We start from the raw sequence: 16,733 nt of genomic DNA, 5'->3' as shown, positions 1-16,733 counted from the left end.
CACCTTATTCCTTGTTCTTTTGTGTAAATTGACGTAGGCATGAAGTGCACGTGAGGAAGAGACCAGATGCATCTCGAAACGTTGTGTTTTCTAGAAAACATATACTCACGAACAGTAAGTAATCATTTTTATAGTATTTTTAAGTACTTATATTGTAATATCTAATTGAAGAGCAATTGCATTGCACACAGGTACTTCTGTGACTCAAATGTGTAAGGATAATCATCCCACTCTTGTATGCAAAGAGAGATACAGTTTGTTTGTTTATTTTGCAGGTTCTCGTTCCAGCACAGTTACTGAAGTCAGAACAGCAAGTGAACCGAACTGTAATGTACACAAGTTCTCCTGTGACAGCAGCCACAGTTACAACAACAGGTGCTCCAGCCCCAGCAACTTCACTTCACACTCTTGTCAACACAGCAAACGGCACCATTCTAGCAACTGGTAAGTTATCCATATCACACGTCTCATCATATAAAAGTTGAGTGTTTCATTTGTCCATCAATGACATAGGTTTCTCAATTCTAATTTGGTGTGCAGAGGAAATGCTAAATTGCAGACCACCTTTCTTCCAGTAGAGAATGTATCTCAATCAGAACCCAAACATGGTCCCCAGCCATTCTGTGCCGTACTTCATCATTTGAGATACCAAGGCAGTGGTCCTTATCATTTTCCCCCTTTATGTTGGTGGCTGACTATTCCCAAGAATATTGCAATGGCCTCCATTGCTAATGAATTTCTGATGTCTCCTGTGGTGAGTAGTGTTGTATCTTGACTGACAAACACACACACACACATATATAAGAAACAAAGCCCACACAGGCCAAACCAGCCTTCAGACACTAATTAAAGGACATTATTGTGTGCTGATTAGAATACTGCATGGAACCACTTTTGCTCGATCATATTCGTTCGAATCTCCCATGCTGCTCAAGAGTGATACGCTTGAGTATATAGAATGAAATATGATTACAATTGACAATAATTGTATTAATGTATGTGTAAAAGTCCACCCTGGTAGTTTCAGTCCATAATCAATCATTTATTCATTTTCATATATTGATTATTGGTAAAATAGCCTAAACTACATTTTGTGTGTTCAAGCAAAGAAGCTGTTAATTCCGTAGACTATCTAGGGTCGTCCATGCGAACTATTAGACGATCGAGCAAAAAGCCCTTAATGCAGCACTGCTTATCATAATATGTATTATTGTCATCAGTGCCCAGAATCAGAAGTTGAGAGAAGCTCCAGACCACACAGTTTTTCATCTCTACCTCTGACAAGAGTTCATTACTTGTGCTTTGCATCTGCCAGTTAAAAAAAACAAACAAGTAAACTCCGTGGTGCAACAGCCCTCGAAGGGCCAGGGCCTGCCAGAGTAGCCTTTGATCAGCACATCGGATCCGATCGCCACTGTTTTTCTGGCTTTCGTGACCGGAGCCCGCTACTTCTTGAAGTAGCTTCCCCATTGTCCTCACGATGCTGGGTCAAAGCCAACATTTTGGGGGCATCCACCGAGAAACGAACCTGGGACCACTCGCACCAAAGGCGAGAGCGCTAACCACTTGGCTACGTGGGAGCCCCTGCCAGTTAAACGGGCTGTGAATAATTGTGCCTCTCTAAGGTGACCTCACTTTGCAATGCTAAAGAAGCTGATCATGTCAAAAGACTGATCGTGTGTTGTCGAGAAAATATATTTGAATGAACCAGAATTGGAAAGAGAATTTATATAAATATATTTTATTTCAAGGTAACATTATATATATTGAATATATAACCTGATAACACATACATTTTGGTATTTGTATGTATTGGGTTGGAGGATACAAATGTCTGGCAAATACTGTATGTGCTACTTCCAATTGGTATGTAAGTTAAATTATCAATAACTAGTTAGTCAAAGTGGTCTCCCTCTGCATCCACATAATTTTGCCATCACTGCCAATGACTGAATTCCACAGAGAAAGAATTCACGATTGTTGTCAACGACATGCCAGACTTCTCTATCATCAACAAAATTTTTCTTGTCCAAGAAGATGGTCAAGATGGCTGAAGAGGTAGTATTCAGGTGGAGATAAGTCAGGGAAATATGGTGGGTGAGAAGCATCTGTACAGTCTTTTGAGCAACATGCCCAGGCACTGTAACAGAACATGAAGAAAACATGTCTGTTGACCACTACTGGTTACCTGCAGGCAAGTCGGCAGGCTCATGCAGTTGAGCACTGTAACAGTCCACACTGATAGCCTTGTCCTGATGGAGGAAGACTTGATAAATCACTCCCATCAGCAGAACACTTTTCCATGGGCCAGCTTCAGTGGTATTCTTTGGGAGCGTATATGAACCTGCTGTCTGTGACCACAGAGATTATTTTCCAGTATTATATCACCACCCGTTGGTATGTAGCTTAACTATTTCAGCAAGTCTGCTTTCCAGGGTCGACATCTCAATAGTAAGTATGATCACTCCCTCCATAAGACCTTGATCTTCTCCGCCAATCGTTGAGCCACAATATCATTATCAGAGATCACTGAACCACATGCCTTAACTTCATATTTCTTGCATACTATGAGCGTAGTAACATGTGCAACCAAATGAGGGCCTGTGGTCTCAAAAATTAATAATTTGTGCAAATTACAAATGGAATGGTTTCTTCAAAACTTGAAGATTATTGAATATGAAAATCCAGTTGTATAAACACTTTCTTGATTCGTGTACATTCAGTTAGAAGTGTATTGTCCGTGTTGGGGACTTTTCTAAAAACAAGCAGAACTTCCTGCAACTTTACCCTGAAACACAACCTTGCACCATATATTGCTTCTTGAATTTGAGTAGCTATTATCTACCTTGTCTGCCAAAAGGTGTATCAATGATAGCAACTTCAGAGTGCTTTGTGATGATTCTGAGACAATGGCAATTTTCTCCCAACCGTATGCAACATTTAAAAAAGCTAGTTCATGCAGTACTGTAAATATTGGAGTTTACATTACAGTATTATTTCCGTATTTTCTGATGTTCTGTAATATTTGATGAGGTAAGGCCAAACAACCTGAATGAAAAAGAAACTACAATTCAGTTAGAAAACTAAATATTACGCATTACTAGTGTGTTTTGTTAAATGTTGAAAAATGTTGCCAGACCAGTCCTGTGACGTCACTGATGATAGTGTGAGACCCGTAGTATTGTGAGGCTTTAAAATAATACCATTTCCTTCAAGTGATTATTGTTGCCGTGCATTTCAAATGTACAAGAAAACAAATATTTAAATTTAAATTTCAAACTTTTGCAGGTATCCCTCTTGTTTTGGATCCAGAGAAACTCCCAATAAACCGAATCACAACCCTAACTCCATCAGGAAAGGAGCCTAGAGTTAGAGAGGGCAAGAGAAGTGCTCACAATGCAATTGAAAGGAGGTACAGGACTAGCATCAATGACAAAATTGTGGAACTGAAGAACATTATTGTAGGTGTGGATGCAAAGGTAATTGTCAAACCTCATCTTCTTTGTAAAATTATTTGTAAGATGCAGAACTAGTCTCCAAAACAATTTTGGTGCATTAATTGATAGTAAGTCCACACATAGTAGTTGATAATGTGTCAGCATGCCAGATCAAAATTTTTACTTGCAGTTTACTTGTAGATTATTAGTCTACTAGTAAACTGTTGTTCTACTAGACATCTAGTTTATGTTTATCAATAGAGCCACATATTTATAGTGAATCAACATTTCGGTTCAAAAATTGGGCATATTTCAGGATCAAAATTGGTATATAAAGTGGCATTTTGATGTTGAAATGGTGAATAAAAACCTAAACAAGGCTGATTGGAATGGAGGAGTACATATCCACTACGTCTATGCTGGCTAGTTTGCAGTTGTTGGCTTTGACGAAAGAGGTGACAAATTCTTTTGCTTCAAGGCTGTTTGTTAGGCAGTAGGTAAGTTTGTCATTGTGAGCGGTCAGTTTCTGGAGGAGCCATTTGGTCAGGTGAACACTGTGTTGATTGAAGCCAGCCACTATGATTCTTAGAGGGGTTCCTGGTTTGTGAGTTTTTGGTATGCCGTATGCACAGGGAAGGCTGGGGTGGGTGTTCCTTAGTTTCTTCCTTTTACTTTCTTGGAGAAGGGCATAGTTCTCTATCGCTCGGCGGTTGGCTGTATTGTATCTGCTTGTGGGGTCATCTTTCAGTTTTTTGTAGCCATGAGAGTCTGTTTTTGTATGCAATTTGTCACTGTATTGGCCTTTTCCCATTATGACATATTGATTACCTTTGTCCGATTTTATGCACCAACATTTGTTGTCCTGTAGCCACTTTCGGAATTCCTGTGTGGTGTTCCTTAGTTTACTATGCACTGTTGGTTTATGTTTGCCAGTAGGTTGGACATGTTGGCGGAGGATAATGGATGCACGAGTAAGGCATACACACTCAGCATGTAGGTTAGTTTTCGTTGCAAACGTGGTTTTTCAGCAGATCAGATTAAGTGTTGGGAGGGTGGGGAGTCACTCAAGGGGTTGAATTTGAGGCCGTGTTGGAGGAGGGAGTTGAATTCTGTCGGCACAGTGAGGTTGGGGAGGTTGATTATGGTGCTGGCAGGGTTGCTGTGGTTGCTGGTGGGGTTGCGAGGGCCGGTGGTTGGACACCAAGGGTTTGCAGTTTCTGTGTTATGATCGTTGTTTTCCTGTTTTGCAATGTTTCCAGCATGAAGTCTATGTTTTGCTGGTCTTTTTTCCAGTCGTCGGGGTTTATTCTTGGTTGTATGTAGTCACGGAGGGAAGCACATGTTTTTTGGAGTGATGCTATTTCACGATATTTATCACTGATCACAGCACTCATTGCCCGGTTTTTGGCATTGAACACGACCTTTTTAACACTATAGCTATTGGCGGGGGTTTTCCACTTGAGGAATGTTGGGGTCACTTCACTGTTCCTTCATGCCTTGAGGAATGCAATGTCCGCTTGCCGGGTTTGTATTTTCCTGATATTACGTATGAAAGGTGTAGTATTCATGATGGATGTGGTAAATGCAGTTTAAAATTACTTACGTGAAATGTAGAAAATTTCCCGCTTCTGTGTTGCATAATTTAATGGTTAAATCCTATTAATTTTGAAGATCCACTGCCTTCATTCACAAAAGGGTATAGCGTTTGAAGCGGAGATGGTACCACGTCACTGAATTGTTTGTTCCCGAGTGGCGGTAGTTGCGATTTCTCCCATTCAGCGGTGCTGGCGTGCACATCCTGGTTTGCGTCGTCTGCTTCCTCTGTTGTCAGGTGGCGTTGCCGGGTGGTGGTTGGTGGCCCAGCCCCCCAAAATCAGGCCTCTCTCAACACATCCACTCCACTAACCACACACTCTCCTCCATATCCATACTTCACCCAACCGGCTCTGTCATAGAAAACACAGTCAAAGAAACCCATGCTATCATCTAACAGAAACCAGCACTGAACCTGGACAATGGACAGGCACACCCGACTTGGCACCCTGTCCTCAGAAAGATCCCCGACCTGAAAAAGAAAAGATGCGGTGCACATACTTGACCCCCTCCAGCCACGCGGGGAATAGGAACTGCACCATGCCGAGCAGCACAGCCCAGCCCAGCCCAGCCTCCCAACCACCACCTGGCAACGTCACCTGACAACAGGAAGCAGACGATGCAAACCAGGATGCACACGCCAGTGCTGCTGAACGGGAGAAATCGCAACTACCATCGCCCGGGAACAAACAATTCAGTGACGCGGTACCATCTCCGCTTCAAACGCCGTACCCTTTTGTGAATGAAGATAGTGGATCTTCGAAATTAATACTATTTAACCATTAAATTGTGCAAGGGGGAAGTGCGAAATTTTCTAAATTTCACGTAATATTCAACATAATTTGTAGGACATAAGTTGTTCAAATTAAAATTTGTATCAAATTTATAAACTCAAAGAAGCACAGCAAGAAATATTTAAGAAACAATTTTATAAACTATTAGTAACTTTTCACATCGCAAATTATTGTAGAATATGTAGATATGTAAGAGAGCTCTTTGTAAATTACTAATTAAATTGTAAAATAAAGCATCTACAGAAAGACCAATCTAATGAAAATACATAGTCACTTTTATACTTTTTGTACAAGGGAACATGTTGTGTAACTCGCTACATACAGGAAAATAGCTTTCTTGTCCACTGATGTGAAGTTTATAGATGCTTTGCCTAAACACAAAAGCGAAACAAAAAAAAGGGCCAATAATTTTTTACATGGGGTTGGCAACACTGATGAAGTTGAGCATGCGCAGGAGCATGCCCTAGTGTTATGTGCTTGCAACAGAGATAGAATCATCAGAGTGGAGTTGCATACGTGCGAGTAGCAGTAAGGTGAAATGGCTACCGTAATACAAAATCCCACGAAATGTGAAGTGAGATCTGTCATGCGATTTCAGAATGCATCTGACATCCATCAGGAATTATGTGCCATTTATGGACCGACAGTGATGAGTAGGAAAGGCAATGGTGCAGATAGTTTCGGGAACGGCATTCAAATGTCCATGACGATGAGCATAGCGGAAGGCCTAGTGTTCAGACGGACGAGTTCCCAGAAGTGCCGGTGAAAACAGTGCATCGAATTGTGACTGACAACCTGGGGTATCACAAACTGTGTGTGAGATGAGTATCAAAAATGCTGACAGACTCTCACAAAGAGCAAAGAAGGACAGCTGCACATAGTGACGGGGGATGAAATGTGGATATCGTGTGCCACTGGGGAGTCGAAGCAGCAGTCAATGCAATGGCAGCACTCTGGTTCTCCTAAAGCAAAGAAGTTCAAACAAACACCATCAGTTCACAAAATCATGGGAACCGTGTTTTGAGACCAAAAGGGTGTGATTTTTGTGGAATTATTGGAACCAGGACGAATAATTAGTGCAGAGGTGTAATGCGAAACACTGAACAATCTGCGATGTGCCATCCAAAATCGGCGGAGAAAAGTGCTACGCTCTGGAATTTTTCTGATCCATGACAACTCCCGCCCACACACAGCTGCTCGTACTGTTGAGACAATTGAAAGATTTTGATGGGAACTATTAAATCATCCCCCTTACAGCACCGACCTTGCCCCCAGCGATTTCTTTCTTTTTCTTCACCTGAAAAAGTGGCTTCCATTGAAGCGTTTCAACGACAGTGACATGCTGAAGACATGAGTCTTGGACTGGCTGCACTCTCAGGCGGCAGATTTTTACGGAGAGGGTATTTGAAGCTTTTGCCATGCTATCAGAAATGTCTGGAGGTTAATGGTGACTGCGTCGAAAAATAGCCAAGGTATGTACTTGTTTATCAACCGCAATAAATTTCTTCTATCATTTTCTTGTTTTTTTAAAAAATATCGGCTCTTTTTTTTACATGCAACCAGAAAGAGAGGGGGGGAATAACTCCAGTATCTTTCGATAAATAACAGTTCCAAGATTTTTTCTTCTTTTTTTCAGCCTGTCTTTCAACTTGGCAGTCAATTTTAGGTGACTGTAAGCACTATGCATCTCATTGATTAGAAAATATGACATGATATGAGCTACAAATTTTCCTCGTCATGTTTCAGAGATTGAAAATATAGGAAAAAGGATCATGAGTAGTAAAAAATTACCAAAATATTATAACACCATTAAGCCTTGTTTCCATGATTATGAAAAAGAATATAAATATGCTGACCAAGGCAGTAATTTATTTTTTCATAACCGAAATATGTTGTTTTATGTAAAGTAAATTAGCAAATATGTAAAATATGTAATATTCTGGCAAACATGTAATAATATGTATCATAAAACTTATGCAAAATCGGGTCAGTTATATAATTCGTTAACATTTTCCTGTTAAAGGTATGTATCTAGAAAGGAATAGAATATGTAATTACATACAAATCCAGGCTCTAGACATGATGTCAACTTCAGGCCACCAGATGCATAACCTTCAAGATCTTCAAGACGACTTGAAGTTGTGTTGCTCGCCTTACTGAAACTGAAATTTGAAGGCCTGAGAAACCTGTAAATTATTATTCAATACATTTTACTGTACTTGATTGGCCAGTCCATTTGTCTGTCTCAATGATTATTGAATTAATTTTGTTTCATGTATATACATGCACATACGCACACACGGTAATTTTTGTAGATGCCAGGACAACATTTTGTATACTGACTTGCCAGAGTTTATTGAGGAATATGTAACCATTAATGCAGATTTTCCAGTTTTACCACTACCCATCGACCATATGGCAGTTACACAGTGAACTTCAATTCAACCTGTTTGTGAATTATTACAAAAACTTTTTTTAATTTTTTAAATATCATGTGTTTTTTAAACCAAAATATCAACTATCATAGTGGGAAACGAACTTTCTTAAACATTTTCCATGTGCAAAGTTTTGCTTTTTATTTCAGCTGAACAAATCTGCTATCCTAAGGAAAGCCATAGATTACATTAGATTTCTGCAGAATGCAAATGCAAAATTGAAACAGGAGAATATGGCTTTGAAAATGTCGGCACAGAAACAGACCCTCGAGGGTCTTTTGCTTGCCAAACCTGAAATTCATTCTCCTTCATCTGATTCTGTAATGAGGCAGTGCGTTGAGGAAATGACTCCACCACAATCTGATGTGTCGTCACCTTCATTGTCTCCACCTCATTCGGACGATAACAGCTCTCTACCACCATCACCTGAGTCTTTCTCGGCACAGGTAAGCAAGTCATGTTTCTTTTGTGAGCAGGATATGAGGCACATATTCCCCCTTAATAGTGTTGTGGCCTCAAAAAATATTTATCTAGTTTTACATTATCATGTTCCTGCAACGCCCTTTCAATTATTAACATATATTACTGTGACTGAAATGAAATTATATACACAAAATGTATAATTTTTGGGTGACTTTCAATATCCAGAGGGAGGGCCGTGGCTCCCCCTTTGCCCCCCCAACCCCTTCCGGATGTCCATACATGCACCATGTTTCTGTAAAGTAAATTTTGAGTTAGTTTTGTAAAGCACGAAGCAATGGTAACATGTTAATTAGGTAGTTGAATGTATTTTCTAATTTCTTCATGATTCCCTTACATTCCTTGCCAGTTTTATGCACAGTTTGTATTGAAACAGAGTTTCCACTGACTTGGATATCTGCCAATGCCTGGAAAAGTCAGGGAGTTCTGCAAGTACCTCCAAAACAATTTATCAGTTATGGAAAATGAAATGTCTTTTTTTTTGTTTTCTTTTTTTTGTGCTTGACAAGATTTGGAAATTAAAATAACTTCTACTTTTCCTACACTTCTTTATAAAATATTTTCAAGTGTTATTTTTGTTCCATGTATGACTATACTTGATTCCATGAATAGCAAGTGCAGTTTCACAAAGAATACTTGGTTATTATAGCTTGTTAAAGCACCACACAATAGTGTGGAAATGTAATTTAAAAGTACTTTTGATACCTCCAAAATGTCTAACGTTTACACTTGTACAACTTTTTGTTGATATAAAAATTCACATCAGTATATTCCAGGGTGTATAAAATTATGATTTTTATTTAAAAAGTCATTTTTCATGTTTTTTTTTATTTAATTCTGTTTTTTTTTAAAAAAAATTACATATAGAGTACCGATTAATCTGTCCCATCCCTAATTTATAGATAAAATTATTTTTGTTACTTGTTCATTAGAATGTTAAGGATCACATGAGCAAACAATTGAATAGTGACTATTCATGTTCTAATGTACCGTGGGAGGAATTGTTATCAATAAATTTGTTACATATGTAAGATTTTACATACTGAATATTTTTCTTCAAAAACAGATTAAAGAAGAAGATGAAGAAACCTTTTCAGCCATCGCACCTGGCATGTTGGATCACACAAGAGTTGGCCTCTGTATGTTCATGTTGACAATCTTGGTTTTTGATCCATTTGGAAGAATATTTAATAAATATACAGACATTGGCAAAGAATATCTTTCAACAGTTCATGAAGGTCGAACAATATTAAATGTTGAAGGTAATGTATTATTTTGCATTTTTTATTAGATTAAAAATAACAAACAGTAGCATGTAATTGTACTTTATGATCTTCTCTAGCTAATGTAACCAGCCATTTATAACTGTATTGTTTCCCCTGTGTGTCCTAGTAAATGAGTACTTGTTGCACAATTACACCATTGAAGGTTCCATATTTGAGTCCAAGGGAATAGGTGTTTCTTCGTGAGTATCTCTTCATCAGTTTTATCTAATCATGACTCATCAATAGGACTCTGAAGCTGATGACTTAAAAAACGTCCAAAAATGACCTATAGGATGACCTTAAAATTACTAAAAAATGACCTAAAAATAATTTTCACTCTGAAAATGAAAACTTGATTTTTTTCACAAATTTTAAGAGAGTAGTTGAATAATTCGATAAAACCAACTGTTTGCTGGATTAACCTTTTGGTGCCTGATCGTCTCGCTCGAGATGCTTTGTCAAGGTCATAGTTTTTACATTATAACTTCGCTATTTTTGGCTAGAATTCTGATTTTATTTTTTCATTTTGTTGTTAACACATGTATTTAACAGAAATGATTATTGCATTTTTTTTCATTAAATTGGCGGGAAAAAGGAGATTTCTTTTTTGCATATTTTTTCAAGGGAAAAATTTTGCCGACAAAGGAAGGCTGGCTTTGTTGTTCTAAAGGTGTTTCCCTCACCCCTGGAAACTGCATTCAAAGGAAATTTTGTTTATCGGTACCCGATGTCAAAAGGAATGTTTTCTCGTGCAGGCGCAAGCAGGAGGTGGAGGTTGGGGGAGCTAGAAGAGGGGTTGTTGAAATTGCATCGTAAGAATGTAAGTTCAAGGTGCACTGAAGAATAGCCTTTGTTCTTGAGAAGGAATAAAATTATAAAATTTGATATCATTACAAGAAAACAGATCTTCAACAACACATTTGTTAAGTTGTTATCCCTTTGTGGAGAACATCACAACACTGTACTGCATGAAACTTGCAAAGACTATATGATATGTCCTCTATGATCAAACTGAATATCACAATTTTACCAGTTCCAGTCTACCATTGGTAGCCAGCCAATATTCATACAAAGTGTGTGTACTAAGTTTTTAGACTGGCAACACTGTACCAAGGTAAATGCTGCCATCTGGTGTTTGGTACATGTATTACGTAGTGTCACCATGTGCCGAGTGTGCAGTGAAATTGGTGTCTATTTGTGTGCAATATTGAGTGATTTATAGCTTTTAAATTAGTGCAGTGTTTTGTACCATCATAGATTTGAAAAAACAGCAAAGAGTAGCGATTAAGTTTTATGTAAAACTCAGTAAAACCCCGTCAGAAACCACTGGAATGCTGAAAACTGCTTAGGGCAATGAATCTCCGATTCCATGATGGCCGGAAAGAAGTGGCGGATGATCCCAGGGAGTGTCGTCCCTCCACCAGTTGAACTGGCGATAATGATGAAAAGGTTTGACTAAAACTGAATGAAAATCATGCACTCTTACCGAGGATGATTGCTGATTTCTGCTGTGGTGTATATAGCCATTTTGGAGTGCTTGCTTGGTTCCTGCAGCGTATCAATGCATCAAGCCACAAGGCAATTGTTGTCCAGCAGTTTTTGGCACAGAAACAAGTGACTGTGTTAACCCCCCCATTATTCACTAGATCTGACCCCGGTCGGCTACTTTTTATTCCCCAAATTCAAATCCCACTTGAAGGGCCAACGTTTTGACACCATTTTGGAAATTGAAAGAGCTCTGATGCACGTGAACACAATCCCAAAAGAAGATTTCCACTGGAACATCCAGCAATTGTACAGCCGTGCTACTAAGTGTGTATGGACGTAGGGGGAATGTACATTGAAGACTAACTAAGGCTTATGGCAAGTCTTACAAAGCCAGTCTAAAAACGTTGTAAACACACTGTGTACATCAGAAATCATATTCATCACATATCTAATGCGAATAATAATATGAGTGTATTAATTAAGAACAGTGTTTTTTTTGTTTGTTTTTTTGTATATAATGGTGTGCTTTTTTCTTTTTAGGTGGAGAGACGAATGTTTGGCAATGGGCAAGCTCATCCTTGTTTCTGTGGTTCTTCAATTGCATTGTGTTAATTATGTGCTTGGTTAAAGTGTTCGTTTATGGGGATCCAATATTACCATCCAAGTCTAAGGCTTCTGTAGCATTTTGGGCTCACAAGCGGCAAGCGGAATTTGATCTTTCAAAGGTATGTGTGTGCAAGTTTTAATATTTTTAAAACTTTAGAATGGATAAGTAGGAAAAAGAGTATGAAGAATACTTTCAAGATGTAAAATAGGGTTAGCTTGAAGATTTGGCATCTTATCAACCAATAAGAGCTCACATAACAATGAGAGTTATCCAGCATAAAAAGATGACTTATTGACATGTTGCTTATCCAAATACTAAGAGTGAGACATATAATCAGTATCAATATTCACTAACATAGGCATGTTGTTGTATCTATAACATTACCAACAATTTTGCTGATCTGATTTTTTTATATAAACAGCTTGCAACTTTGTACAAAATTCTGCCATTTTGTTATTACTTTTATGAATGTAAAGTATAATTCTTATACTTTTGTTTTGTGATGTAAGTCTCTGAATGTGCAATTAAATTAATTAAAGAGGTGAATCAACTATTCAGGTTTTTCGTGAAACATTTTTAGTTACATCAGATCAGTAAAATGTCAGTTAACCTACACACATGTGTTGCACTACAAATGGGCAGTCAAAATATCAACTTCCACCGTGTGGCAACAAGTAGCATGTCATTTCTCCGGGTCCAGGAAATTTGGTGCTATAGGTCTCGTGCCACAACTTGAGTTCTGAGGAGAAAGTATTCAAGTTGACAGCGGAGTCAGTAAGAACCCTCATAGTGAGTTCTCTGCCCTTCAAAAACAGTGTTTGCAACCACAATAATTTCTCGCTATTCCCAATAAATGTTACCAGAATGCCTAATAACCAGTAGCATTTCTTAACAAAGCTGTTTTAATTGATAAAAAAATATATAGACCTTCTAACCTTACCTACTACAGCCACGGTTGCTTTATACACATCTCCTCCCCCATTTCCTTCCCTCTCCCTTTCGTAAGGGGGGTTAAAACTTCTGTCCACCCCCTCTGACATCATCAATACGTATATATGTTATGGTATTCTCGATATATATTTTTTTTCAATTAAGGCCCCCAAAAATTTTACTTCCGGATGTTCACAGGAAATGGCGCTACTTCAATAGTTGCCATTGTGAGCCTCCTACGTTTTCCACTTGGTGGTAGAGGCCCTACAATGTCTTTGTCACATTGTCACTGGCACTGTATGATGTTAGTTTGTTGTTTAGTCTAAATTGTACAAGGCTCTTCCAGTCTTTCGGCAGTCATGATCGTGAATATGTCTCAAGAGATTCACACGCAATACAGTAATATCTGGCTTTTCCATCAAAACATTCTTATTGGATTCAGTTTTTTATAAGGAAAATAAAGATCACGTAAACATTTTTTTTAATGTGGTCCTAAATCTAAAATTGATTTTTCCTCGCAGCTTCTTTAAAAGGTGTGGGTACAGTATTGTCCACAACGTATGAATCTATTGCAAGCCTCATAATAGCCCATTTTTCGAAATCGTTCATTATAGCTCTTCTTGCACATTTTCTCCATTTCTAGGGAGTTGGTTTGTTTGTTAGAGTTGGTGTTTTAAGTTCACTTTATGCACAATATGGATAATCTGGACTGGACCTACAGTTTAAAGTGGGATCTGAACCACTATGTGCGTCCACCGGTTATCGAACCTGGGACCTTCATTTCTCAGGAGCTTTCCCCCTGATTTCACGAAATTCTGTTTTAATCATTTTAAGAGTAGCCAGCGGCTCTCTTTTGGGTTTGCTTCAATGTCATCATTGGTTTTGAATTGATTGATTTGATTTACTTTACTTTGCTTTTCTGCCACTTTTGGCTAATCGCGAAGATTGGGATGGTTGATTATATTGATGTAGAAAGGGACACTTACAAAAAATAACTTCCACAGGCTGGGATTCGAACCCAGAACTCTGACATCGTAGCACGCTGTGATAAACTCTCCGCCATGGAGGTCGGTGGGGATAATTGGAAACGGGGCTTGTGCTTTTCTTCCCATATTTCTTCCATCTAAACTGAGTGGCCAGATACTGTTTACAACTGTAGGTTGCAACATTGGAATTTTGCTACACCAGTCTGCCTTTTTCTTGACAAAACCCACATGGCCCTCTCCAATTTCCACTTTCCCCAGAGCTCAAGTTGTCAGGTGAGACCTATAGGTAATTTTGGAGCCTTTCTCTTTACCCACCCTTTCACCTCTGACCTCTGGCATTGACTTTCACTTTTTAGTGACTATAAATACCGAATGTGAGTTACTTCCTCATGACTTAGAAAATGTCTTTGTTAGCGAATAGCTCTCATAGTGGGAAGAAACTAATTCATAATGGATTTTCGTACTTACAAGAAAAGGTCAGAGATGATCAAGCATACTGGCTGGCAATGCTCTCTGAAAAAGCAGTGCAAGGCCTTGTTCACACTGTGATTGGTGAAGTTGTAAAATTTGAAAACAAGCATACACATTCGAGTCATTCCACATCAAATCAACGCAAAAAACTAAGATTTTGTCATCCACCATCTCCGATTTCGATGAAATTTGGTATACACCCTTCCCTTATGGTTGAAAAAAAAAAACTATTTTTTTTTTCACTCTATCTCAAACGGTTTTCATTTGACAGCACTTTGAAATGTCATTAAATCAGTGTTATCTGTCACTCTTGAGACCCTCGACACAAGATACCCTTGCTTACATTTTATTTCATTTCTCCTTAACCTATGATCAGATCTCTCTGAAATTTTATACAAAGTTTAATGAAATAATGAGGATTTCAGAAAAAAATATATCAGCCCTCAAAAAAATTTACAAATGCTTATAAAAAGACTAATAATGGACTTGTAGCCTAATTTTTGTGGTGGGAAAACTAGGTTACGAAAATCTGAATTTTCATCATGTGGATATCACGTAACTAAAAGCTTTTGATGTTGAAAATCATTGCAAAAACATGCTCTTTCTCTACAATTTTTTTTTGTTTTGTTTTTGTATTCCTTCTATCGAAAATTGTACGTTTTTTGGATATTGCCTTTAATTTCAGGGTCAATCTGTACCAAATGGTCCAGCACTGGTCGCTCAACCTTTTTTAAAATTTTTCGCAGGCATTATTTTTCTAAAATTAGACTTTAATTTAAAATGGTGGCCATTTTTGTTTCATGACTTGCAACATTTTTGGCCTATGCAAACAGTTGTGATAATTATGATAACTTAGCTAAGAAAAATTCTAGAAATTTGGAGTAAAGAAAACATTGTTTTCAGTACATTTCAGTCTACATTTTATGTTCTGTACCTATTTTCACCACATCTAATGCAAATGGCTGAAATTTAGGGTCAAAACTGATTGATATTCAATTTTGAAGGCAGCGGCGGCTCGTGACTTTTCAAAGATGCGTGCTACAACTGATGCTTTTTTTCATGCACTTATAATGGCTCCCCCCCCCCCACACACACACATACGTGCTGGCTCTGTGGCCGCGAACGTTAAGTGGTCGACTTTCGATCTCGCCATCGAAGTTCCGGGTTGGAATCTCGGCCCGGGTATGGGTATTCTTTGTGAATGCCCCTTCATTAATTTCATCATATCATGTCTCATCCTAATCGTCGCGATTAAACAAAATAGATAGAAAAGCGTCGCAAAAGAATACCAGTGAAAAATGATTTGTTTTACTCATCAACAAAGAAAATAAAATAAGAAAGCTTCCATGCATTAACTCACCTATCGCCTGAAGGTTAATTCCATTCTTCTGTTCTTCCTTGAGCAAAATTTTTCTATCACCTCCGCGTTGAAGTCACTCATATTTGTCACCAGCCTCTTCTCAATTGATAGCATAGCAAGGGCAGTCAAGCGGTCCTGGGCCATTGTATTTCTTAGAAAAGTCTTGATTCTTTTCAGGGAAGAGAAGCATCGTTCAGGTTCGGCGGTTGTCATCGGCGTTGTGGCTACGATTCTTAGTAAAATGGTAATTTGGGAAAATGTATTTTCCAAATTATTCTTTAGAATCACGTTCAAAAGAGGGATGGCTCCTTCTACAGAATGGAAGTCATCTCGTTCGTACAGCACGGAGAGTTCAGTATGCAACTTCCTTTTGTTAAGGACTGGATAACTTCGGACTGCTATGTCCAATTCGCATTCTGGAAAGCCATTCGTGTATTCCGGGAATCTTGAAGAGTTAAGCAATTGCGCAGAATCCAAATGATTTGAGAATTCAAATCTGTGTGAAGCTTCGGTGGTGATGCGATCGCACACTTCTTTTGCATCTGATGTCAGATCTGATTCACAACGCCGTCGCTTATTTGCTTGGGTGGTTTCCGATTCTCTAGGTAGGGAGTCTACATTATCTTGTACCTTTTGGATGGCGCTCTTGAAAGCAGCAGTGGCATTTTTTACTTTTACTGTGTCGGTCTGCTTTGCTTGCAATTGATTGTACAGTATATCAACATGCTGCATAATTCTGTGAAAGAACAAAAGCCAGAATACAAATTCGCGATCCTCCAGACTGTGACGCAGGCCTCGCGCTTCTTGAATGGTTGTGCATGACGCTGAATTTTCCAAGTCATGCAAACAGTTTGCAAGCTCTTCTTGATATTCGTGCACAACATTTA

The 16,733-nt window shown here is 38.6% G+C and overlaps 1 protein-coding gene across 1 annotated transcript in view; it reads left to right on the top strand.

The window, feature by feature from the left end:
- The window catches only part of SREBP (Sterol regulatory element binding protein), a 132,344-nt gene that overhangs the window by 37,706 nt on the left and 77,905 nt on the right, over positions 1-16,733 (top strand). The window contains exons 3-7 of the mRNA XM_083124230.1: positions 276-444; positions 3,289-3,479; positions 8,409-8,705; positions 9,806-10,001; positions 12,033-12,217. Of these exons, the coding sequence (XP_082980356.1) occupies positions 276-444; positions 3,289-3,479; positions 8,409-8,705; positions 9,806-10,001; positions 12,033-12,217 (1,038 nt within the window). The remainder of the gene's footprint in view (positions 1-275; positions 445-3,288; positions 3,480-8,408; positions 8,706-9,805; positions 10,002-12,032; positions 12,218-16,733) is intronic.

The sequence above is a fragment of the Lepisma saccharinum genome, chromosome 6, assembly GCF_977018435.1.
Source record: "Lepisma saccharinum chromosome 6, izLepSacc3.1, whole genome shotgun sequence".
Lineage (NCBI taxonomy): Eukaryota > Metazoa > Arthropoda > Insecta > Zygentoma > Lepismatidae > Lepisma > Lepisma saccharinum.
Note: the sequence above shows the minus strand (reverse complement) of the source record. Positions and strands in the feature narration are given on the sequence as shown.